At 38.1% G+C, this 27,659-nt stretch overlaps 3 protein-coding genes across 14 annotated transcripts in view; 2 read left to right on the top strand and 1 right to left on the bottom strand.

The window, feature by feature from the left end:
• The window catches only part of LOC115239243 (neurobeachin), a 323,931-nt gene that overhangs the window by 8,155 nt on the left and 288,117 nt on the right, over window positions 1-27,659 (bottom strand). For all 12 annotated transcript variants that reach the window (XM_029813663.1, XM_029813669.1, XM_029813659.1 and 9 more), the window contains 3 exons: window positions 8,286-8,403; window positions 6,195-6,297; window positions 3,096-3,211 (listed from right to left, as the gene is read on the bottom strand). In XM_029813663.1, the coding sequence (XP_029669523.1) occupies window positions 3,096-3,211; window positions 6,195-6,297; window positions 8,286-8,403 (337 nt within the window). The remainder of the gene's footprint in view (window positions 1-3,095; window positions 3,212-6,194; window positions 6,298-8,285; window positions 8,404-27,659) is intronic.
• LOC115239247 (protein mab-21-like) lies at window positions 15,356-17,854 on the top strand. The gene has a single exon (XM_029813672.1). The coding sequence runs from the start codon at window positions 15,737-15,739 to the stop codon at window positions 16,835-16,837; it is 1,101 nt and encodes a 366-aa protein (XP_029669532.1). The 5' UTR covers window positions 15,356-15,736; the 3' UTR covers window positions 16,838-17,854.
• On the top strand, window positions 20,048-22,471 carry LOC115239249 (protein mab-21). Its single transcript, XM_029813673.1, has one exon. It carries the CDS (start codon window positions 20,341-20,343, stop codon window positions 21,436-21,438), a length of 1,098 nt encoding a protein of 365 aa, XP_029669533.1. The 5' UTR covers window positions 20,048-20,340; the 3' UTR covers window positions 21,439-22,471.

The following is a 27,659-nucleotide window of genomic DNA, read 5'->3' as shown; positions in this document are numbered from 1 at the left end:
TTCCCTGTCGCTAATTAAAGCACGTCAGCGAGTTTGTCACTCGGCGCCCTCATGACGGATACACGTGTGTTACCATCCTCCCTCGCTCCTTCGTTACTTCGTTTTCTTTTGTGAAAAAAAAAATGATTCTATTCCGCGAAATGTTCTTATTCGCGATAATCGCGCGAGAGAAAAGTGATATAATATATTGTTTAACAAATGTAATGGAAAATAGAGATACGATATGTATAAGATAGAAACTTCAGGCACTAATGTAGTTTTCTTTATTTATTTTTTTTTTTTTTTTCTTTAAAGTTGCTCAACATATTTATTAATATACGCCGGTTTTTCACTAAAGCATATTTCGAGATATCGACACACTCTGCATAGACATTTGTCACCGAGCTACGACATCGCGAACTGACGGGAATTGCTAGGCTGAAAGTGCCGTCTCCAAGAACGAACTCGTCGAATACTTAATTCCTGTGACGAAAAAAAGACGATGCAACGGCAAAGTCGTACCGCGCCGGCCGCTGCATAAGTCCCGCCGTCTCTACAATACGCCTGTAAATCGTGGGGGCCGCGCGAGCGACGGCCGAGCGTAAATAATAGCGAGGCCGCGTTATGCATCAAAGTGATTATTAATGGTAGCGTCGGCATGAGTGAGCGCTCGTGGAACGCGCCTCGACAGCGGAATGTTCGCGACACATACACACCCTCTCCGCTCGCTTCGTTCGTTCTAGAAACTCGGATCTTACCCTTACTTTCCCCTCCTCCATCTCCCCGATCCGGAAAAAATACGAACGATTCGGGAAGATTTTACCAAAAGAGATACATTACTCGCACGTGGCATATAATTCTTATAATTATCAATAAGTGAAATAATTCTTAACCATTCTTCGAATTTATCTTCATTTTTTTCTTCTTTAATTAGCGTAATACACAACGTGCAATTTAACGAGAATAGTCACGAGAAAATAAAATTTGGCCGTAGAGTTTACTTCGATTGGAGTAAACTGCTTTTGTGCATCGTAATTATAGACATGTGTGTACTAATGGTTCGGTAGATTGGTCGTTTTATCGCGCTGTCACTGCATCCTTGGTAATAATTCACTGCAAACCAGAACCAGCCTAGATACGATCGAAAACGAAGGCGACGACCTGTTGGCATCTACCTGGGACGAAAGATCCCCTGATTCGGCATATATAAAAAGAGCCGCATACATTTTGGGAAATAAATGCGGCAGTTATACACAGAGAGATACTAGTCCGTCACAATATATTCTTTATTGTATCTTGTACCATACTAATATCAATCAATTAATATCCTGCGTTATATTTGAACTTTTTATTTATCTATTTAATAATTATTTGAAAAAATATAGGTACTAAATTTTTTATTAAATTCAAAAATTGATCGACGAAAGAGATGCAATTATAAAATAAATACAAAAAGATTAAAAATATCGCTGCATTCGCAAAATGCACCTGAAAAAATGACACATATCGAAAAGAATTAAAATCGAAATGTGAATATAGTGGTACTCTCGATTCATTCTTATAAAAATATTTTCCAAGCATAAGCTTTTTCTTAAACATTTTCTTGCAGAACAATTAAAACTGGAATATTTTTCAAGGTATTTTTTTAATGCAAAACCCATTTGTCATTCTTTCTCCGATAACATATCTCGTTCGAATTTCAAGCAACGGCGATCTCTCACAAAAATATCGTTCGCCACCGTCTTCGACGATCGCTCTTCGCGGTCCACCCCATACACACGTGCGCAGCCCGCCGGTGCGGGCTATCGTATTTACATCGGATTCACTGTCATTAATTTTTAATAAACCGATGCGCGGGCGCAAGCAAATAAACCTCGCGATTGGGATGCGGCGCGTCCGACCGGTTCGTTTTCGCATTCGATTCCCTTACCTTCTCCGCCGATGCAGCGGCAGATCGACCGTTCTCGACGTTGCGGGCAGGCATCGCTACCCACGGCTATTTATTCAAGCAATTAATATATAACCGTCGTAAATACGCGGTCCGGCCACCCCCGGGCATCGCGGCGCGCTGCGCCGAAATGCGAATAATTACGCATCCGTGTTCATCGCCGTCATTAAGCACCGTGTGCATGCGTGGGCACGCATAAATCCCACGCGGGCGGTATAACTTACAACGGGCGAGAGCGTCCAAAATCTTCGGACTTTTGTTTACAAGATTCGCGGTCGATAGCCAGTTGATATCCCTGCGATCAGCGACGATCGGCGTGCCGCCCGGAACACTATCGTGCGTGCGCGCCGATGATTATTATCGAAGAAACTTTGCCTGGGGAGAGAAGGGTAGTGAGAGATCGATCATTCCCGGGAGTCGATGAACCTCGCGGCACGTGAGGAGAATCGTTTGATGATACGTTTGTTTCTTCTAAGCTTGCCGCGTGTAATATAAAAGACAAATGATGCGCGCATTGAACCTTCTCTTCCGTGAAACTAAAGATAAATTATCCCATCATGTACAAATACGAGATAATAAAAACATAATGTGAGTAAACTTGTATTGCGCGTAAATATCATTAAATCCTCGATAAGTGTTGCGATCGGGAAAAAGAATGCGTTTCGATGAAAAAAAAAAAAATGCCAACAAGGTGATTGGAATACCATGGCGATGCGCTTGGCTGGATCCCGTCGTGATCTGTGAAGGGGCGACCAAGTTGTCCCATTAAAAAGTGCACGAGACCGGCGGCGTCTCGAATTTCGTGATTTGGTTCGATGAGCGCGCGAGGGAGCGGATATTAAACCGAAGAGAAACAAAGACGCGCCTCCATTTCGCCCTCAGGAAAGCAGGGCAGGAGGGGAGGCGGTGGTGGGTCCCTTGGGAGAGGATTACCGAGGCCCACCGAGGTTGGGATTACTCGCATGGGGTAGCTAACGGAACACAGGGCTGATTGAGAACATCCCTAATGCGGCGCGACAGTCTCCATCCGCCCGTGTGTAACCATAAAAAACCCGACATCTTCGCTATTTTCATTCGAAATTTCTCTATCGCTACCCGAAGAAAATCGGTCGACTACCGATCGATTATTTCTCTCAATCGAGATTCATATTTATAAAATGATACTTACCAGCAATTGTGTTCAGGAACATTAGATATTCAAAGTTCGATATTTCTCGACGCTGCCACTTTTGAGTCATATTAGAGCTTCTCATCAATTGTCGCGGTGACATCAACGATGCTCGTCTGTAAAATAAATTAAATTTTACAAATTATAGTATCCATATAATATATCCAAATCTAAAATAATTAATGTAAAATAACATAAGTATAATAATTTTCCAATATATATTGCCTACTAAATATTCAATTTTAATAGAAATAAGAAACAAGTAAACACATTTGCTCGATCGTTTTTTCTTTGAATTTAATTATCGTGATAAATATAGCAATGTTCTTTCATCGTTAACGTAATTTTAATGATTTTATAATTAATATAAAATTATAATTTATCTCTTCACTCCTCAATCTATTTTCATCATTGTATTTACAACGTCTGCTCATTAAACCGAAAGCATAAAAGATTACATAGGCGGGAAATGAGAGCATCTATATGCATGTAATTAAATGCACCGATGCTGCACGTGCCAACAATGAAGTATCCATAATCGAAATGACTGGAGGACTTATAGTTTAGCGCGAAACTGGCATAATTGCATGCCAAATTGCAGACCACAGTGCGAGACGCGTTGCGGCTCGGTATCTCGCCGCGCGTTTTAATTGCCGAATCAAACGAGCAGTGCATCGGCTTTGAAACGCAATTAAGACGGCAGTCGGTCTCAATTCATAAGAGCAATTACGTTTGAACGCGTTCGCCGCACTTTGCGTTTGCGCCATAAAGCTCATCGCGCGACTTTATGAACGCGGAGATCGTTGATTTAGAATTTATACGGAGACTTTAACGGGCGTCCATCCTTGAGATACGTTAAAAGAGCGCGTACGATGACGACCGGACGCATAAATTCAACCCTTGAAACGCATCTCGCGTAAATTTCATGCAAGCGTGAAAACTTCCATTGCGATTGGCGATCGGCAAAATACCGACTATAATTTTCGAAGCATAACTGTCGAGATGTAATCTCCTTCCCTCTTTCTCTCTCTTTTTCTCTTTAATGCAAAAAGGTTTCAAGTATATTTTTTGTTGAAATTTTTCTATAGAACAAACGAATGTAATTGGAATAAATGTATGTGAAGTATATAAACCTACAACGAGTTGTCGCGCCTAGATGAGGCTCGATTATAAGATTCTACATCCTATTCGCGTTGCCTGTAGAGTAGATTAATGTTCGCAGCAAGGCCAGTAGATGTAAATGAACATGTAACTGATATGCTAAAGGAAATGCCTAATTACTATCGATTTATGACGATGTTAATAATTAAAGATATAAACACCATGTTTTATACCGAAATTATATCCTTGATATTTCTACCGTTGCGCAAAAATTCCGATCCTTTTGTAAAAAAATAATAATCGTAGTAGAATTTTCTACCAATTAAAACTGTATATTAATTCATGACTTCGAGGCGAAGTAACTTAATTAAATATAACTCTTTACGATTGCTTGTCAGTAGCTACACTTTTCGATATAAAGTTCGACGATTCTGTCGAAACTATTACATAAACTAATTTATATCGTATTTAAATATATCATTATATATAATGATAAGCAATTCTTATCGACTTGCTCTGATATATGGAAATGGAAAGCTGTTATTCTTCAAATCATTTTATATACTCGTCTCATCAAATTTTAATAAAAAAAATGTTTTTTATGACTCAATGATTTAATTTCCAAAATTTGTTTCACGTTTCAGTTTTTAATATTAAAAACACATATTTCAATAATTAATATTGTGATAAAATTTTATGCATACTTTAAGCTTCTACTAGATTGCAACTTTTAAATTAATTAAACGATAAGTTGTAATGTTTCTTCAAGATGTCAAATAATACGGTGCGTTAATTAAACATCAATTAGGAAGCTTTTGTTATCTGTAAATTTATTTCCATGCAGCGCAATTTTTGCTGTATTACGATACGCGGATTTGCGTTTTATATACCGACGGATTGTTTTTTTCTTAGCCAGGAATTCTCTCCTCAAGATCAGAAACGTCGGAGTTCGTCGTCGTATATTTATGGCCGATGTATCCTTCTCGCCGACTATCTCGTATATAGGAGAGCTCTAATGGATGAGTCGAAGCAAGGATACGCGAATCTCTGTTGTCGCCGCCAACTCTTGCCGACCTATAGGAAGCTTGATATCCTGCAAGGATCTTTCTCTCTTTTCGGATGTTCATGATACAAGAACAACGTTTTGCAGGGACGAATTTTACACTCTTGCTGTCTTTCATTATACTTGCTTATGTTGTCATACTTTCGTTTTTTTACATGTAATAAGTATTTGATGTTTTATGAGAGAATAGTACAAAAATAGATATAAGATATAAAATAAATATATGAAAATATATAATATTTAAAGTTGTGAAAGACACAAATATAAACTTTGCTGTTGCTGCATACAAATAGTTTAATTTCTCAATGTATATTTAGTTTACCTTCAGCGATACCTGCATGTATAGCGATGTCTAGCAAAGTAATAAAGATAATATATGTGCTAATAAATAATACATTATTTCGCTTATCGCGTGTGTAGAAAAATATTATGCTAAACAAAAAGTATCTTTACGAGTAGAGATATATACTATATAAATATATATATATATATATATATACAAATATGCAGCATATGTAATTAAAATATTGTAAAAAAATACTTTTGTGCATAAATATAATTATCATTTAGTTTGGTGATATTACCGATATTTATTATCACTTTCAAAAGTAACACGCCAAAGTGTTATCTAATAAACTAATATTCTTTATTCTACCTTTCTTCTCATTCGATTCACTGATTGTGATTAATTTACCCTCACATTTGTATTTATATACTAATGTAGTTTTAATGTAATCTTTGGAAACGATAAATATATTTGTAGAAAGAAGCACTTCTCGAGAGAATCCGTCCCTGGGTAGAATCGCTTTACCGAAAAGAACAAAGAAACGGGGGAATGTGACGAACATGTTTGGGAACAGACTCCGAGATTCTCGGATTCCCGTGGAATGACAGAAGCGCTTCCTTCCTCGCGTCTCTAGGCAGTTATCGCTTACCTAGTCTGGGGTATCCCGTATTTGATGCCAACGCCGACTCGCGGTAGCGCCTTGATCATCTTTTTCACCGTCGCCTGGTCCGAGAATGCAAACAGGATCGAGGCTGTGGACAAAAAGGCGTTAAACGGCGAATTATAAGAAAGCCTGATTTCCTAGCTATGTCAATCACTTAGAGGATGAATGAGAGAGAGTTCCCTCTTGTTTTTATAATCTATTTTTTCAATTTCTAATTTTGACCTATATTTATGTATAAAAATAATAAAAGTTATAATTTAATGAAGACATTATAATAAAGATATAAAGCAATAATATTAATCTTTTGGATGCTACAAAACTATCATTATTTAATCATAATTATGCTAATAATATATTAAGATATGTTGCAATGATAAGTTGATAAGTATAATATTGTATAATTTATTGTACAATAACTACACTTGCAATAAATTTTTAGACTCGATTAGCTTCTATCTACCAAATGATATTAGGAAGCGAGAAGAGGACTCAATCGTTTAGAATGTGTTCGCGTTCGACGTTCCCTCGAGAGTTCAAAGGGTAGTGTGCGAGAAGACAGTTACCATAAATATTTTCTTGTAATTTACCTAATTATTTGTATACAAAAGTAATAAGTATTATTTAATTTTAATTAAAAATGAAAGAGATTAATCGTTCAACTCTTATATGTGTACGCAGTACACATATATAAACATAATCAAATGTTCTTATTTTATAAAAAGTCGATATTTTTCTTTCTTTTAAAGAAATAGAAGCTGTTGATTTATATTTATAATTTTAATAAATATTGCATAAGCATTTCAAGTAAAACTTAAATCAACTTTTTTGACATTTCCATTAGTATTAAATTTTTATAATATTTCTTATGTACGTATGTTTATAAAGTATCGTATATTATGTATCCTCTTCAGCTGTTCTTTAAATTCATGCTGGTATTGCGCATATTGCCAATATGCGCAGATGCTCTAGCATTAAACGCAATCATATATTTTATCATAAAAACTTCGTATTGAAAATGAGATCCCGAACGTCCGATAACGTGACATAAGATAGCATGTCAAGAAGCGGTAAATCGTAAGGACTGTCTTGCAGGATTAACTACGTTCAAAAACAAGAACATTTCTTTATACATAATTGGTATATTTGGGTGATTATAGCGTACAAACACATGGTGATCCGGCGATTAAGAGTTACATCGTGACCGCGTTATAAAGTAACTCATATTCGATTTTATTTGACGATTTATCGTGAGAAGAGACGCGATCCGACGTGTCCTCCGACATCGAACTAACGAACGCACATTTCAACCGATTTTTTTAATGAACGACGAAGGCTCCTCGCAGGGATGACATTCCACCGCTAACGTCTCCGCGCGACGCATCGAAAGTCGAGATCAGATTAGAATCGGGGAACGCCTGGGAATTTATCTGCGCCCCAGAGAAATAATCAGCGGGATAGTGGAGTCCTCGAGAGACAGGTATAAATAATTCCCTCGCGTATAGTTTGTGTGTTATAGGATATGGCGATCTGCCTCGGAGAAGAACAAAGACTTATTAACAAAAATGTCGTTATTGATAATTAATACGTCGTTATTGATAATTAATACGTTCAATGACTTTGTTAACACGTTAGAAATTTTATGATTTTAAATATTTATCATTAAATTAGTATTATATACATATATAAATTTAGCGGCTTTATGTTAATTAAAGATGATGATTGGCCGAAATATAGAGCTATTAACCTTCATTATATGTTAAATTTTATTTACGATATAATTCTGCGTAAAGTATAGCAACGGCAGCAGATGCGCGCTTATGGGGATTGAATAATAAACCGATCTTAGAAAAAGGCATACCGTAATGCGGGCGAGATATTTATTATGTAAAAAGTAATGCGTGCGCGCACACCTTGCGGCGAGCTCGGAATTCCGCCGCTATTCGCCAGATTAAACCGTGTCTTCGTCGCGCGAAATAACGCAGAAGGGCTCGAAGTTAGTGAACAAGAAACGGAATGCGCTCTCGTTCGAAAGCGGCCCGCTGATTGAGGACAAGCAAAACGAGAGGAATTACTTACTTCTGCTGGCGAGAAAGATTTCGATGGCCATATTTTGCAGCAGGTAACGTCGCGAGAAGATTGCACGTACTTCGGAGAAGTACCATTTTCCATGTAAATGATCGCAATACTTCAGCACCTGTAACAAAAAAATTAAAATGCGCTTCTTTTATCAATCCTTTCAGATTAAAGCTTAAAAGGACAAATAATTATACCTGTTTCTATTTATCTATAGTCTATAGTATTAGACTGGGTGTGGTGTTACTTACAATTTCATTTATTTATAATATTAAATTCATTATGCAGCAGTTAACTTACATATTTTACGGAAACAATCTTTAGAGATCTTATCGAATTATTTAATATCATTTTTAAAAGATGCTAAAATAAAAAATATTTATATAATCTAGCAATTAATTATTTATTGCAATAATACCTTTTTGAATTAGTATTTCGAGTATTTTTTCACAAAGATATAATAACGTGCATGGACATCACTAGGGAAATGCCGATTGGGGACCAAAACGGGATGGTCCGAGGATGCGAGTGCATGGCTGGATATAAGTATGCAACTTCGATGCAGTGAAGTGTGATGTGATATAGTGAGACTTGCCAGTTGCAAGATGGCCGTCATGGTAGGAGGAGCCTCCCCTGCTGAGGCGAGAATCGATCCCAGGACCTCATGGACTTGCGCTCTCGAACGAGTCGTGAACATCTCGTTGGCAAAAGAGGGAGAGGTGGAGAACAAAAAGAACAAGATTTGGCGAGAGAACGAACAGGATGGAAGGAAAAAGATCGGCGAACACGATGAAAGAAAGAAAGGAGGAAGAAGAGGGGCAAAATAAAGGATCCCCGTTTACCACCCCTAACAAGGCCTTCAATTTTTGCCTCTTAATGAGGACGTACTGTGTCGCCGCGATGTCCTTACGCGCGGCGAATGAAATTATCCTCGAAATAATTCGCCGAAATGATCCCTTCGGCTGATTACAAAAAGTCTGTGATTAAAAAATGCCAATAAGATCCTATCTGCAATCTTGTAAAAGCCGTTCTTTGCGATAAAAGCGTGACTATTGTAAGTGTGAACGTAATTACAGAAATGTTGTTGTTGGACTTCGAAGTCGGTATCGGTATTCGCAAATATCTTAATATCAATTTTTGTCGACGCTTTTGATGACAAAAGAAAAAAACGGCAATAGCGTACTGAGCCGAATGGATAATTAATAATTCAATATCAATTCAAATAGAAATCATGATATTTCGCCGGGATACAATTAGATATACAATGCCGAGCCTGAGGGCTACTCGTCTATAATTGTTTCAATAGATACAAAATCAATAAATAATTGTACTCATTTTGCTATTTAAATTGCGATCCGTTTAACAAAATAACAATTACGAAATTAATTTTAATATTTTAATACTCATAAAAATATATCTTTATATCATATTGTTAATGTATTAAAATCCTTAGATATAGAAAAGATATTAAATAATCATGTATGTTTATATATATGATTATATATATGATTATTTTACTATTCTTTAATTTGAAAGAGTACTGAAAGCTTTTGGTCACCCTTAGTTAAATATATATTTTACAAATATCTCGATTAATTTTATAATAATGGCGAGAAGAGATTTCAACCAGACATGCATTATATATATAATATATATATTATGCATATAAAATTTGTAAAAAAAGAAGAATGTTAAAATAAATGTTAAAATTTTTGAATAAGATAGTCATTATCTTAACAAAACACACAAAACACTTAGCGTTCAGTTTGATAAGCGGTTTCATATTTCTAATAAATATAATTTTTTCACTTAATAAACAAACTATCACAAAGAACGATATTACTAGTAAAGTAGGATACTTCATATGGTATCCGAAAGATTCCCGAATCTAATATTGCTATGCCTCATATTAAGTTAATTTCTAATAAATTCAGAACGATAAAAATAGACGCCAATAACAATGTACAACCTTCCTGTTTATGTTGACTTATTTTTATTGCTCTGAACTTTTTAATATAACGAGTTTCTTTACTTAAATTTATTGTTGTTTTCAATATTTTTATGCAAAAATACCGTCGCGGTAAGTCATCAAAGTAAATTCTTTGCATGATGATGTCGGATGAGCGCGAAAAATAACTCAACATCGTTAACGAAGAAAAAAGGGACATGTCAAAACATTCTGAATCATCAGCCGCATATTAAACGCTAATGATGATGTGCCACATGCATGTCAAAATTACAAGTCTGTAAGCAGCTTGGACTCTCTCGGGATTACAAATGTCATGACTGATTTGTAACAAGCATCGAGTGTCGGCGAAAATTGAGGGTGCAACACGGATATAACGCTTTTTGCAATTATTGTTAAAGAGAATGCAGTTATTGTAAAAGGTATGGGACATATTTATCCTTTTTATTTTTATTTTTCGTGATTTTCGCGAGTCATGCGGCGGTCTTACTGAAAACATCGTGCGCGATGAACACAACGCGCAAGGTCGGAGACCAGTCGGGGAGCGAACGCACAAAGCCAACCCCTAGGGCGATCTGCGCAAGCTCTCCGCAAACACTGTCCAAGATTGATAACGGCCGCGTCACGGCTCAGAATCCATTATTTGGATACCTGCTACCGCAGTTACAGATATATCACGTACTCTGCATTAAATCTTGCCAAGGATTAGATAGGCTCATCCATCGTTTGACCCTCATGCACGCAAGATACAACGTATTGTTCCACCTTCTTGCTGCGATTGCGTTAAATCAACGAAAACAATCCTTTAACGAAACAAATTTTGCTACGATATTCACGCTTATTTTACAGAATCATTAAATAGCTCTCTTTCTTTCTTCTTTAATAAAACATATATTATTTTATAAGACACATCATATTCATGCGTCATTTTTAATATATCATAAAACATGGAAATATGAAATATAAAGAAAGGCAGATAAATAATAATTATGCATGTAAGAAATATAAAACTTTAACGATCCAATTCTCTTTCTCTATATATAAAATAAAAATATTTATATAAAGAAATGCGAGATATTTCTGCGCACATCCGTTACGTATATATGTATACGCGTAGCATATTCATCTCCTGGCATTCTCTTTGTGAGATGTGATCGCATCTCAAAATGCGCATCGTATACGACAGAATGTAAAAATAATACGTTTACACGTCGCAAAGCGAACCAGCGACCGGGTGGCAAAGACCACACGCGGTTAAAGAGAGGTCCTGGCCGTGGAGTGTCAAGTGATACGCGATTAGAGCTCCCCATGTCTCCGTGCTCATCTCTCACCAACCGAAACCGTCCCGAACGCAGCGGAGCACCGGGGTTGCATCGCGACGACAATGGGCGACGTGATGTAACAACATGTGTCGCGTTCGCAAGGGGGTCCCTCGCCGCTGCCGCTCCTACGTACACCGTAGGGGTACCATAGAATGGGATACCACTTAGCAGCCCGCCGGCGGTATACAACAAACAGATTAAGCGCCGGACAATAATGGACCCGCCGCGCTCCACTCGTCGGGCTCACTTGGACGCCTACGAGAACCCTCCGCGCTTCGAGTGCTGTTTCTCTTGAAATCACGATACAAACGGCAAAGTAAAGTGTAACGCATGAATGACCGGTGGAGGAAAAAAATGTCATGTTTATATACATCTCATTTGTTCACCAAGTTTTCATATAGTTTTTATTTTGTCCTTCTTTAATTAGATTGATAATTCGTTTAAAAGAGAGTATAATAAATCTAATTATTAAAAAAAAAAAAAATAGCTTAAAATGTTTTAAATAAAACGATGAATGAGACAGTCTAGAAATCGTATTTTTGCTTTGTAACATACGCACATTAAAGGCGTATTGAATTAATTTTTATTCATTTTTATCTGAATTTTTCGCAACATTTTAGAGATGCAAGGTATAAATTTGTATGCAAATTCAATATTATGAATAAACCACAGTGAAAATAAACATCGAATTTCACAAAATCATACTCGATCGTAAGATCATCACATTGGGGAAACAGACGGCATCTGTTTCCGTGGATGTGGCGGCTAATGCTCGAGACATTCGGCGTACCATCGCGGCGATCCCAAGCGACGATGAGTTATGTGTGACACGTGCGCGTTCTCATACCTTTATTACCGCAGCATTGCTGGGAGATAACGCACAGCGGCATATAATGCACAAAGGACGGCTGCACGGCGTGACTCGTCCTGCGTTCCATTAAATTTGCCGCAGCAAGAACAAAAAAAGGAAATAAAAAGCACATCGCACGCGTACATATTTCACGTGCGTAACGAGGAAATCGCCAACGAGCACGAAAGACGGACAGAACGTGGTGGCAATGAGCCGACGAAGCTAATGACGCTCGATACACAGCGAAGAACGATGTTTTCCCATTTAATTAACCCGTACCCGCGGGTTTTTCCCAGGTATCATAAAGCAGTAGATAATGCGACTTACTTCCGGTAAAACAGATGCGAACGAGGAAGCCGGCTGTCGCGTCAAACGGCTCCTCTAAACTACTAGTCCGTGTACGCTAAGGAGATTACAGCCGACATTGTCATCGCTGTTATTAATAATTGCATTGTAAACGATCGGCGTTTAAATGTTATGCAGTTTTCAACTACTCAAGTATTTATGATAACTCTACTGCAATTTATGTAACCGGATGTAATCGTTTTCTGACCTTTAATTAAAAAATACGTGTTATTCTCAAAGGGAATTCTAATATTATTCGATCAGACGATTCGCGGATCGTTTCTCTCAGTGATGGATTTACGTAATGATTGGGGCGATTTTTCGAGATGAAATCTCGACATTTGGAACGATCTCTTTTTCCATGCCATTTGACAAAGAAACCGTGAAATACGTACTCCAAGGTATCCATCGTTTTTCTACCGGCTGCCGAAGCTCAACGAGCGAGTCCCGGATTACTCGGGATTACGCGGGGATGTTCATTCGAGCTGATTTACAAGGTCGACTCGGTGTGCCGTCTGCATAGACCAGAGCAAGAGAAAGAGACTGCTAGAAGATACATCACAATCCCCGATAGAAATATTACACAATGGAAACACGAGAATCTACGCAATGGAAACCAAAAGTGTTCTTACGCCTGTTGTACGTATACAATACCGAGCGAAATATTTTGGCATGCATCGATTGCCCGAGTTTGCTCTTTTATGCACGATGATGATTCTGAGCTATCGCCGATTGCAAATTCGGTAAGTCTGACTTTTTTTTGTAAAGAAAAATTAACATTATTTTTAAATTAGCAAATTTATATTTGAGTTATCATGTAAATGTTGCATCTTCCAGTAGCTTCCGATCGAAAGATGATTTCGCAAAGCGTCATCTCCCAGCAAGGCTGCGAGAACATCGGTGTACAAATAATTCAGATGATAAACGAATTAAGTCGAAATGGGATGATGAAAGGCACATTTAGGGCGGAAGGAGCCCGGGTTCTGCCTTAATGCGAGGGCTGATGTAGCAGAACGTTTGACCCCTCGACTCACCGACGCAAGATGGGAGAGCGAAACACGGAGAGCGAGACAGAGAGCGCGAGTACGACACACGTGCTCGGCTCATGAATCAAGTCGTATTAGCGAAAGCGAAGTAGGGACCACCGGGTACCAATCTACCACTCCAACTTGGAGTAGATTGGATTCCCGAGCTTTATTCGATTATCCACGAACGAGGAGCACGAATTGAACGTGGCGCGACTCTCTGGCATAACTCGCCGTTTCGCTTCGCAGCTTTAGCAATCGGAGCATAAACAACGAGTCGGACAATAATGAACGATGTAATAAAGTAAATAAAATGCAATTAAAGTACCGCTATTTCTCCCTAGTGTTTAATAAAATACAAACTTGCATTTTTCATAACAGATAGTACAAAATAATGAAAGTGAAAGGAGTTTACAAGTAATAAAAAAATGTCGCGGTTTATTTTTCATGTTAACGGATAGAAAAATATCTCTGCATACATGTTGACAACAATGATTGTTTTCTTTTTTATAGTAAAGGATTGAAAAGATCGAGCGAGTGGAAAACGATGTTTGCCGAAGATATGGAGGTTCTAATCGGCGAAATCTCGCGCGCTGAATATCTGACGTATCCGTCTGGTCGATCGGTATTCTTTGGTGGATATTTGTATGGCGTGAGTTTTTACGATCGTAGTATAAAAGGGAGGTTCTTTAGTATCTCGTGTTTGTAAGCTATTTTTCGTCGCGCACACCTGCCTCTACAGATGTGTGTGTATGGGTGTGCATCTCATCAAAATTGAAGCTGCACACTTATGTTTGCGTGCGCGAATAAGAACGGGAAACATTCGTCGACACTTTCCGTCTTTCACCGACACTTTCCGTCTTTCACACACACACACACACACACACACACACATACAAATGTCAATGTTCAATATTCAAATGATCCTTTCAACAGAACATTATCGTATCTATTCACTTGGTCGTGTCTGGAATTATCGTACCATGAAATCGGGCTCACCCATTTGCGGAGAATGTCTACCAATATACATGGCATGTGAAAGTAACACGTAACTACTCATTTGAATACAATGAATAACTGCAAACATATTTTGCAAAATATTAATTTGCGTTGTCGCCTTATGTATATAACAATATCTTGATTAATAAAAAAATTTAAATCCATAAAAATTTTAAATTGTCTAGTTTGATTTATAAGATATTTCTGCTACTCTAGCATTATCATCATCATCATCACTATCATGATAAAGTTTTACGCATGACTTAGTGTAGGGTGATGTATATAATTTTTACATTTTAATTAATTAAAAAATTAACAATTTTGTATCAAAATTAGAATAATTTAATTGAAATATCCCTAAAATCAACATACTACAAATCGACTTACTAGTGACGGAACATCATACGGTTCCGCGACCCGCATAGCTTAGTTTATCGCTGTCTATCGATAGCAGCGACCAGAAGAAGGAGCAGTGGAGGAGGAAAGGTACAGGGAGGCGTGGTACCAACGCGCACGCTCCATGTGACCCTGTCTTTCTGGAGGCGGGACTTTAGGAACACAACTACAACAGAAGTGGAACCAGCCGGTGGTCAGCCGGCGTTCTCTCTGTCGTCGCGCGCGCCGGATACCTCGTGCCGATACCTCGTTGCACGTACAACACCTGCCACACGATTAGGCACGCACAATTCGTTTATCCGTAACCCGTTTCGGCGACCTTTTTTAAGACTGCGAGTTTCGTATACTCCCCCGTACTACCCCTGACTCGACAATCGAGGCGAGATCGACGTTAGCGCCGCCAAAATCATGCACGGAAAAACAATTGACGATAATAACAACGACACCGATAGTATGTTGATCCGTGAGTGAATATGCGTATGAGAGAATGAGGCTCGTTCGTCCGAGACGGAAGAACATCCTCAGGATCGTTGGAAGCGGACAGTCTCGTCATGATGTTGGTTCCGCAAGATATCATGGGTGGCCCATCGAAGATGCTGTATCAAATGAACAAGTACTATGCCGAGCGGGTGCAGGCTCGCATGGGCCAGGTGCAAAAGACTATACGAGAGGTGTGTAAGGTCGTGCAGGATGTGCTGAAGGAGGTCGAGGTGCAGGAGCCGCGCTTCATCTCTTCTCTGACCGAGTGCAACGGCCGCTACGAGGGCCTCGAGGTAATCTCGCCGGGTGAATTTGAGGTGGTCCTCTATTTGAATCAGATGGGTGTCTTCAACTTCGTTGACGACGGTACACTGCCGGGCTGCGCCGTGCTGAAACTCAGCGACGGGCGCAAGAGGTCAATGTCCCTCTGGGTGGAGTTCATCACCGCGTCCGGCTATCTGTCGGCTAGGAAGATACGCTCGCGATTTCAGACCTTGGTGGCGCAGGCCTGCGACAAGTGCAACTACAGAGATTCGGTAAAGATGATTGCCGATACTACCGAGGTGAAGCTACGTATACGCGAGCGATACGTCGTGCAAATCACACCGGCATTTAAATGTTCCGGTGTGTGGCCGCGATCTGCCGCCCACTGGCCGATACCGCACATCCCTTGGCCGCATCCGAACCTGGTGGCAGAGGTCAAAACGGAGGGCTTCGACTTGTTATCGAAGGAGAGCGTCGCGCTACAAGGCAAGCAATCAGCGATGGAGGGTGACGCCTGGGTGCTGTCTTTCACAGAAGCGGAAACCAGGCTGCTACAGGGCGGCTGTCGCCGAAAATGTCTCAGTATATTAAAAACCCTGAGGGACCGTCATCTCGATCTGCCTGGGAATCCGGTTTCCAGCTATCACATGAAGACACTACTGCTGCACGAATGCGAGAAGCATCCCCTCGAGACCGAGTGGGACGAGGGATGTTTGGCCGATCGCATCAACGGCATCTTCCTGCAGTTGATTTCCTGCTTACAATGTCGACGATGTCCGCATTACTTCCTACCAAATCTCGATCTTTTTAAGGGAAAGTCGCCTAGCGGTTTGGAGAATGCTGCGAAGCAAGTTTGGAGACTTACTAGAGAGTTGCTCACAAACAGCCGCGCCCTAGAGAAGCTTTAGCGTTTTCCATCTCGAGAACATCAGAAAACGCGCGATAATGAAGAACGAGAAATCGCTCGATGACACGTATAACAGAACATTGTTGCCACCGTATGGTGTTTATTCGATACGAACAGTTAGTTATTATTTAATACATGCTTGTGTCGAGAGTTTAGAGATGGTGCATTGTTACAAATAATTATTAATATGTAAGCCATTTTAATTTGTAATAGTACTAGTACTTATAATAGTACTCGTTTTCTTTTAATAACAATTATGGTTCAATTAATAATGGTTCAAACAATAATAATTCTTGGATAAATAATCGCGTATTTAATTTTTCTTTAAATGTTCAAATAGTCTAATATAATCCTGTTATTATTAATTAAATATTTAGCAGTATTTTTTTCATATTGAACTATTATGTTTCGCTTTTCTTAAAATTGATTATATTATTCATGTTGAAAAATTTTGCCGATTAAATGCAGAAATAAAACTAAATTTATATTTTAACGCGAACTGTAGGAAAAAAACAAAATTATTTATTATTTAATAATTGATTGATGAGAAAAACTAGTATCCATAAGATAGGTAAACAGACTTATGTGAATTGTAAATATCCAAAAAAAGAAAGATATGATTAATTTGGCAAGAACATGCCATGAAAAATACGTACAGCACGACGACTCCGTCTTAGATTCCGGCAAGTTGCAAGTTTTCTCTAAAAAATAATATATATGAATCTTTACTCTAAATAATTTATATTGCTGTAAGATATGCTTCACGATAGTTATCTCGCGCGACTATAGTTAAATGTTAAATACATAGCATATATCGATAATTACTATAATGCGTCACGTTGCAATACAAATTGTGCAATTAATTCTGTCGAAATAGAATATCTCGTATAAATGTTTAGTGTGATAATAATTATTTCATCTCAATTATCAAACAAATATTAAAATTATAATCGCAATAAAATAGAAACATAATTTCTTAAGATACACAATCTTCAATTTTTAATATTCTTTAAAAGTTTAACATTATGTTCTGCATAAAACTTATAAAAATAAATTTTTCTATACTTTGAACATATATATTTTAATAAAATCATCTTTAGTTACATTTTAATATTTTAACTTGCTTGCAAAACCATAGAAAATATGTAATTTATTCTAACTGATTATTATTGTAATTATCTATTTATCTATATGTAGCGTATTATGTGATTTGTTATTCTTATTAATCTAATATTTATAATCGATTAATAGCAAGCTTCCGACGGTAGTTTGAATATCATTGTTATATGTATATACATATATGTAGTATAGATATTTTTATATTATTTAAATAATATTTATTTTTTATAATTTTAGATCATTATTTAAAACATGAAAAATGTAAATAATTAATAAATGCATTTATCACCATTAATTAAATAACTATCTATTCCTGAAACAGGCGATGTTATCCTATTTTAAAATTATATCCAATTGCAATTAAGAAATTTAATATATATTTATCGCATTAATATTAATCGGGAAAATATGCTATTATATATAATAGAATTTATATAATTTTTTAAATATATTCAATAATTACACCCGGCATAAATAATTGGTGTATGCCAAAATTATTTAATGTAGTTATCATAAAGAAACACTGTATTTCTGTTTTATCAAATATTACTTAATTCAACAAATTCTTTTTTTAAGAAGATACTCAAAACGTTAGTATGATTCGTAAATCATATTTTGTAATGTATGATGAAATATGTGCATATATATTTCTTCTCTAATTATTTTTCTATGAAATCGCTCTTCTACTACAGAAATATACTTCTCGTAATAGTACTTGTATACCAAATTATAATGAGTGTACAATTATTATGCCAACTTGTATTTAGCTTGTATGTGTAAGAGCCTGAAAAACTCGCTGACAGCGAGGCGGACAATCATTATACGCCTACATAAAATATCACATCCTTATCTTAATTTTATCCTTAACGTTCCGCGTCTTCCTTTCCTGACGATGACATTCGTTAACCGGTGCCATTCGCTTTCCTTGCTTTACTACACATTCGACCACTTCCAAATGCGTACGATAATTGTTATTGCACTCTAACACGAACAGTAAAGATCTCTATTGACTATGGAATTTTAAATTAATGGATATTCTCCACTGCAAGAGCAACTGTAATATTTTTATTATTATGTATATTAAGATATTTCTATATCTTTTATAGGGTATTCTTCACTATTTCCTCTATTTCATATTAACTTGAGAAATCGATAGTATTACTTATTGCAGACATTATCAATAATGCTATATCATTTGTGGTAATTGTTGTTGCTACGAGAATGGCGTTTATTGTAATTTTATGAAATTTAAATTATTAACTGTTTTTCCAAAAATTATTTTGCGTTCAGAAATAATTAAGACAGTTTATACATGGAAAAAAATGCTGTTGCTTCAATTAAAATCTGCGTCACGGGCTGCCAAACATATACAGTTCATTCAATGATATTTTTATTAGACTAAATATCTGGATTATTAAAACAACTATTCAGATATTTGGTCCAATAAAAATATCATTGAATGAACTATGTATGTTTGTGGCAGCCCGTGACGTAGACTTTAATTGAAGCAACAGCATTTTTTTCCATGTACATTTGTGTATGCTCCAAGGCAACATTTCTCTTGATGATTCAAATATTAGAACTAGCTACAATAATGAATAAATTATTGCGATCTACCGACTTTTAATGCTAACTCATTGGAAACAAAATATCCTTGACGTGAAAAAATTTGAGGTAACTTTATCCGGCGGCACGATTGGGATCCACCATGTCGAAAATTTCGGAGTAACTAAAGGAGCTGCAGGGAGGAGGGATCGAGCCCTTGCGGATAGGATATAAAGTAAGCAGTACCTGCATAATTCATGGGGAGGAAGAAAGGCTACCACGAGGGGTTGCCTCGCGTTTCCTTGGTTCCTATATCGTGCACACTATACATAAACGTTGCCGGAGCGCGCTTCGTGTGCCCACAACGGATCGATTCTGTCGGTCTGGCACAGCTAACCCCCCGCTTCAACAGCATGGCGAGCTTCCGATTGGTCTAAAAATCTTGCCGAGAGGCGTATTCTGTTGGAAAAGGCGTGCCAACAACGTTGTACGCCCGTGCTTGCCACGGAGGGTGAATGATGCGGAGAAGGTAGACATCAGCGCAGTCGGCAATCCGCTCCTGCACGGAGACGCTCGTGATAACTCTTTCTCTCGCTTCGTCGGTGTTTACGGCATCCCGGTGTCTGCTGTATCCCGGTGACGCACGAGGCGATATTTCAAGGGTAAATCAAACGCCAGTTCATAGACCTCGCGCATTTCCCGTAATGCGATAGATCGTGCGGAGCGACTCAATGACATCCAATGCAGGAAATAGCAGAAGACGCGTATGTAAAGACGCAATGATCCGAAGAAGCTGAGAAACCGCATAATAACCATCCGCGGACTTACAGGCGGTCCACGATGCTGGTACCGCCTGATATGATTTCGTCCCACTCCAGGATGGTCTACCAATTCAACAAGTACTTCGGCGAGCGTGTGATGAACAGAAAAAGCCAGGTAGCAAAGACTATTCAAGAAGTATGCAGAGTGGTGCAGGACGTTTTGAAAGAGGTGGAAGTGCAAGAGCCTCGCTTCATCTCATCCCTGACGGATTACAACGGCCGGTTCGACGGCCTCGATGTCATCTCGCCGACGGAGTTTGAGATTATCATCTATCTAAATCAAATGGGCGTGCTGAACTTCGTGGACGATGGCACCCTGCCGGGCTGTGCCGTACTAAAGCTCAGCGACGGTCGCAAGCGGTCTATGTCCCTCTGGGTTGAGTTTATCACCGCGTCCGGATATCTGTCGGCCCGAAAGATACGCTCGAGATTTCAGACTTTAGTGGCGCAGGCCTGCGACAAGTGCACGTATCGGGATTCGGTAAAGATGATCGCCGACACTACTGAGGTGAAGCTACGGATACGAGAGCGTTACGTGGTGCAGATTACGCCGGCCTTTAAGTGCGCCGGACTCTGGCCCAGGTCGGCCTCTCACTGGCCTATCGCGCACATACCTTGGCCACATCCAAATATCGTCGCTGAAGTGAAAGCAGAGGGCTTCGACATGCTCTCGAAAGAATGCATAGGTCTGCAGGGCAAGCAATCTGCCATGGAGGGCGACGCCTGGGCGTTGTCATTCATCGACGCGGAGAACCGGCTGCTACAAGGCGCGAGCAGGAAGCGTTGCTTAAGTATATTGAAGACTCTGAGAGATCGGCATCTCGATTTGCCAGGAAATCCAGTCACTAGCTATCACATGAAAACTCTTTTGCTCTATGAGTGTGAGAAACATCCTCACGAGGCAGAATGGGATGAGGGATGCCTAGCCGAAAGGATAAACGGTATCTTTCTGCAGCTGATTTCCTGCTTGCAGTGCCGCAGGTGCCCGCACTATTTTCTACCAAATCTCGATCTCTTCAAAGGAAAATCGCCCAGCGGTCTGGAGAACGCCGCGAAGCAAGTGTGGAGACTCACCAGGGAATTGCTGACGAATAGCCGCGCGCTCGAGAAGCTGTAATGACCGACGGTAGGAGTGCTTGTCATATGATTCGTGAATTGATCTCGCAATTTCGCACGTTGCCGCGACTGCAGCATCGCCGATTTCAACACGCGAATAAAATATGTTTAATAAATCATATAACTCGGTTATATAAAAAATACGTGATAATATCATCGTTGATTAAAGACTAATAACGTGAAAGGATTTATACATTTTCCTTGGGTTTTGCTGTCATCGTAACACACTGTCAAGTCATTGGCAAGTTCGATCTGCATTTTTATGGATTTCGCGAAATCCCGAATTCTGGAAAACATATATTCCGTTTTCGGTATCTCAAAAATGTTTAGTGTGTGTCAGCAGCAATTTTCACGCAAATAATTACGCGTGTATGTGATGTTTGGTGAACACGTGATTGCTCGCGGACGATCAAATTAGTGCCATAAATACTTCGACGTTAGAGACAAGTTTCGTTTCTATTGTCGGCGCGAAATATTTGTTAATTATATAGATAGCAGCAGAGAATCATCGCTCATAGCAGTTTGTTGTAACGTTGGATTACAACGCTGTACCGATGCGTGTGAAATAATCTTTAACCTGTGGTACAAATGTCTTATCAAATTTTACCCAGTGAAAAGAACGAATTATTTTTTACATTAAACTCTTTAAGAGCTTTAAATCTACATCAAGCGATTATTTAGAAAACATACAAATTTCGATTAACAAAAATTCTCGATTATTTTTAAGTATAATGCTTTATTTCAACAATTTCATGAATTCTCAAATCTGTGATTCCAAGCACTGCCAATTCAGCACTTAAAGAGTTATAATATCAAATTTTATCATCAATGACTTTTCACATAAAACTTTTGATGTATCGAATAATAATTTTATCCTGTAGTTTTGATAAAGTTTGATCGCGACCACGGTTAAAGGTTCGACGTTTCTCTCTAATTAACTCCCTCGCGCAAACCCCGCCGCCTATGTAAATAAAATTTGAAAGATATTTATTGAACTGTAACGAAATGTGAAATACAATACTATTTATATGGAAGCCTGATATATATACGCGTGATGACACATCATGCACACCCACTCCTTATCCCGACACAATGTGCTGTCCAAAAAATCGGTCATCGTAAATATCGCCGAACCTCGTTGATAGTCACCGTGCGACGATCGTTAAACGTTTCGCCCGATGAACGCGTCGCGCGGAGATCGAGTTAGGCCTCATAAATTTTACAGTCGCTCTCGCACTTTTTTTATACTTTGCGTCGCCATTGGAAATCAAGACAGAAAGAGTCGCGGAGGAACGGGTGCACGTGCATCTTTCTTTGCATTACGAAGCCTAGCGACGGTAAGGGTAACACAAGCAAATCTAGTACTCGAAAGAACTGTCGCGAAAAAACCATATTTTTATATTTAGTTCTCACGCTTTTTACTGTTATTTGAGAGAATTCATTATCGTTTTTTTTTTACATCCGAAAAACGGTTTTGCACGCTTAAGTAACACACCAAGACATACATCAAATGCAAATTGTTGAACCCGGCTATTATTAATAAATAATTATTTATGAGTCTGTGACAAAAGAGTATACGCGTAAAATTTTTTAATATCTTTTTGTCGATTTCGTTACCTTTCGACATAGAAATAAAATTACTGTTGTACGTCGTTTTTTGACCTATCTTCCTTATTGATAAGCTAATTGGATCTTATCTCAATGTTTTACCGCGAACGTTACTTATATGCGCGATGGCCTATGTAATAATTTGCAACGAGTCAGACGGGTTTTAAACAGCTGCTGCTCCTAACGTAAAAAAAGAGCACCGTTGTTGTATAGGAAAAACGTGCAAGAATAAATGCATTACGGTGATAATTATTAAACGGGGGATTCTAAAAAGATTATTATTCTCAAATTTTTTATGTGATTTTTAAGTGTTATAAATGCAAACATAATGAAATCTCGTTATACAAACAAAAGATATTTCATAAAAAGAATCGCATATCTAAATATACTATGGTATTAATTTAATATTTTTTCGGATATTATATTAAATTTTCATTGTAGTTAACGATTGCAAGTTGATAATAAGTAATAACATATACATATATATGCAACGTATAATTTTTTCTCAAAGATAAAGTATGGCAATTAGGAATGTTTAATTACTTTTCCATTAAGCAAAAATAATTCTGTTTCTTTCAATATAATAATTGCAACCTCTTGGGCAGAATTGAGTTTGTTAGGCGACTAATTAAATGCACAACGATAACTAACATGTAACGAGGCGGTTTTGTAAAACGAAAGATTTGTACTGGATCATTTTCAATTAATGGACATTACAGAGTAACGTGAACATTGCTCCGTGAGCACGTATTTCACAGATACTTTATTCAAAGACTAAACGGAAGTAACAAATGGTTTTGCACGCATAATAGATTTGAAACCGCGTGTCAGTTGTAAAAGGCTCATTTCAACTGGCATAAACGAGCATACAACTGGCATTCATTCAAACAACAATTACTAATAACGTGTTTACCATACGCATCAAAGAAACTTCAAATAGCTTCGTCTTTGCGCGCGGTCTTTGAGGATATTATCTCTAAGTAATGGACAAAATCTCTCGCTTTTTTGACATAAATTATCTAGTAAATTATCTCTAGATCTGAGAGATAATGATATCTGAATTAATCTGTACTATATAGGATAAACCGATTGCATAGATTGTATGCATAATGCGGAGAAAAAATCAAATATTACTTATAAACGATAATAAAACAAGTACGTGAAAATATTAAAAAATTAAGTAATGTATACTCTTAAAACGTTATTTACATAGGGAGAGAGAGACAGAAAGGAAGAGACATAAATCATGTAAATTGTACGAATAAAAGTATTATGAGGTCTTGTTCATTAATATGTAGTTATCTTCTTTTTTTTTTTTAATGAATACGAGAGTAATAACCTAGGAAACACCAATTAAATCGATAAACTCGCGGATTACTGGAATGATCTTTCAAAAACACGGAAACATATTAAGAGAAGATTTGTTGATTTATCCGATAATATGCAAGGAAATGAAATTTATATCAAAAGCAACTTCGCATGTATCGTTAAATATATGTAGAATGTTGCTGAAGAGAAAAAAATAATTAGTAATTTAATCTGTAATATGTTTTTACGAGCAATCATTAATTTGCCAGTTGTATTACAGTTTTATTCGATATTCCGTATCAGCTCTTCGAGTACATCGATGCACTGAATAAAAATAAATATTTCGAAATGCGGCATTATTAATAGATTTATTTTACGCTTCCCGGCACAACGGAAGATGATAAAATATTTTACACAGAAATACACCTCGCGCAAACGCAAAGTTTTTAAATCTCGAACATTATGCGCTGATTGCATATCACGTAGCTTGATGAGACCGTCGCAGCGAGTTGTACGAATTTACATGCTTATCATTGCAACTTTCAAGGCAGTTGATAGGCTTCGTTGCCTACCGCAAAAACAACAAAAAAGCGACACTGAATTAGAAATAGAGTGATTACAATAAATTATTTTCCTTAATGATAAACTTAATCGTTGAGATTCTTGGTAACGTGATAAATGCGGTCGTCGTCAATTAAATGATTCGGTATACGTGAACTTATTAATATACTGTATCCGCGAGCAATTTCGAATTTATTTCGCAATTCAATTGCTATCTATTAATAAAGATAATGTATCGCCCAATGGTAGAATTGATTTTTTTCGAGATCCATAATCAATGAAAAAATCTATGCATTTCATCGATAAAATTTAATTTTAAATAAATAATTACATTGCTGAACCAATTTTATCATATTCAAAAGATAAGTATACCACGTTGTTGCCTTATCATTTTAGCGACAAGTGTGACCATTTCAAGTATTGCATATAGAAAAAATCAGTAAGAAGAGCAAAGAAAGAACGAAGAGAATGAAGGGAAATAGACTCGGCCGCAGTATGCAAATGATTTTGATCGTTTCTTTCTTTTTCCTTACGGCGATGTCCTGCAAGGGGGGCCGCGAAGACGCTTTATCATTGCATCGGGTCCTTTAAGAACGGCGGATGTCCCTCGGATTCAGCGCAGATCGCGCCAAGCAGCGCGAGACAAAGGCAGAGAATCCGCGAAAGCGAACATTGTAATTGGCGGAGGGACAAGAGGAAAACGGTGACAGACAGGGACAGAGAGAAGATCGCAAAGGAGTCGAGGATGAGCGTAGGCTGTGGATCCGTGTTCTCCGATCCGCGCGCGCTTGGTACGAGAAAGCCGGCACCGATCCGGCTCTCCTCCTCCTTCTTCGGGGTGATCCCGGCCCCCTCGGTCTCGGCAGGGACCTCTCCGCTATAAAACGTTCAGATAAAACCGCGATGTTTATATGCGGGGAGCGCGCGGAGAAAAGAAAGAGAAGGAGAGAGAAGTGCCGTGTAGAAGGAGAGATATACCTGCCGGCCGCGCGCGCCGACAAAATAATAAGACAAAAGATGCCGGGGGTGGACGACGGCGAAGCGAACGAAGGATCGAGGAGGAAAAAGAAGCGGGGAAGAGAGCCGCGATATCTCAGGTAAGAACGAAAGAAGGAAGAAAGAGCGAGAAGAAGAAATGAACGCTGGAGAGATAGGCCCGTGCGATCGGGCAGGATGGGGGAGAGCCGTATTGCAGTGGATGCTGCGGCGCACGAAACGGTCGGAAGGGGACGAAGGGTGCAGGGAGACGACCAGAAAAGAAGGAAACCGGACAGGAATGCACGGACGAATGCGTCGTGTTTCGTGTTACGGGCAACCCAACCGCGACGCTTATCTTGCGAGAGAGTGAGCGAGTTCTCATTAGAATCTCTCTCTGCATAGACTCGATCGGCTGTAAGGATTCTTGGACGGTCCTCCTTGTCGCACACGAGATTACTGTGCATTATATATCCGTAATTTACATTTATCGCAACATTGAGATGCGTACACGCGCCATACGATCGCCGTTTGTCTCTCGACGATTTCTATAGGGAAGTAACAAGCGGATCTCCTTCGAAATCGCGGAGTATCTTTTGTTCCTCGCGATTGTACATAATGCAAAATTTTTTACATCTACTTTTTCGAGAGATAGACAGATGTTATAAATAATCGATTCTCTCTCTTTATTCTATGATTTTTTTAAATAATATCCAATTGATCAAATTTTCGTCGCAAAAGAAATTGAAACTAATAGAAAAATATGCCTGCAAATTTTGACCCATTGATTTAATTATATTCTGTATATTAATTTTTTTTTAACCATAATGGAATTCTTAATTTACGAAAGGCGCATACAACCATTTATATTTTATACCTCAGCTTTCAAAGATTTTTTTCATGAGAGCTTATATGTTAGCTCGAATTTTGAACAACTCATCATACTCTTGGTGTGTCTCAATTTTATTAGACGACCGAGCGTTTCTCCCAGAAAAAAAAGCAAAGAAAAGCGTCTTACCTACCGGTAACGCGATACTACTCGTCGAACTTTTTCTTCTTTTTATGCATGCGTGAGTTTGTAAGACACCACGAGAGCTGTCGCGATGGAGGCGCCGAAACGAGATTGTAAAAATAACGCGAGAGCGTTAGTTGACCCCATCTAAACTGCGCTCGCAAATCGCGTCAAAAGAAAAATGTAAATATCGTTTGGGAAGAATTGTGAAGTATTCTTCTGCATTTAATAAATTGTAGAATACTGTAATTTACATCGATAGAGACGGCAAAACAAAACCTTTTGCATAAATCGTTCGAATTTATAGATTGTTATCGCTCCTGAGATACTTTTTAGTAATGTGTACGAATAGTTGTTACTCTAATGTATTTACATTTAACACACATTTATAGAAATTATTTATAAATTTTGAAATATTCGGCGATGATGCAGACAAAAGAATCTATTAACACAGTGCTACAATAAATCTTGTAGGAGTAACTAGATTAAAACTAGCTGCACGTGCGGCTTAATAAAAAGAAATGTTAAAACTAAAAAGAGATATATCATATAATAATTCAAATATTATTTAAAAATAAAGGAAAATATTACACACATAGATATTTTCTTTTTAAATATATAATTTTTTTAAATTTTTAATTCTCAAAAATTTTTATATTGGTCGGTCTATTTTGTAGAATGATTAAACCGTAAAGATTCATGGGGTAGTCTGACCTGTTCGCGATGAAAGTAATCTCGATTGCGATGAAACGCTCTTC

This window comes from Formica exsecta, unplaced genomic scaffold (assembly GCF_003651465.1).
Source record: "Formica exsecta isolate Colony F162 unplaced genomic scaffold, ASM365146v1 scaffold37, whole genome shotgun sequence".
In the NCBI taxonomy this organism is placed as follows: domain Eukaryota; kingdom Metazoa; phylum Arthropoda; class Insecta; order Hymenoptera; family Formicidae; genus Formica; species Formica exsecta.
This window is presented reverse-complemented; position numbering and strand designations above follow the sequence as displayed.

Excerpts from the sequence above, each read along its gene's own strand:
- LOC115239247 (XM_029813672.1), top strand. The coding sequence starts at position 15,737 with ATGATGTTGGTTCCGCAAGATATCATGGGTGGCCCATCGAAGATGCTG.
- LOC115239249 (XM_029813673.1), top strand. The coding sequence starts at position 20,341 with ATGCTGGTACCGCCTGATATGATTTCGTCCCACTCCAGGATGGTCTAC.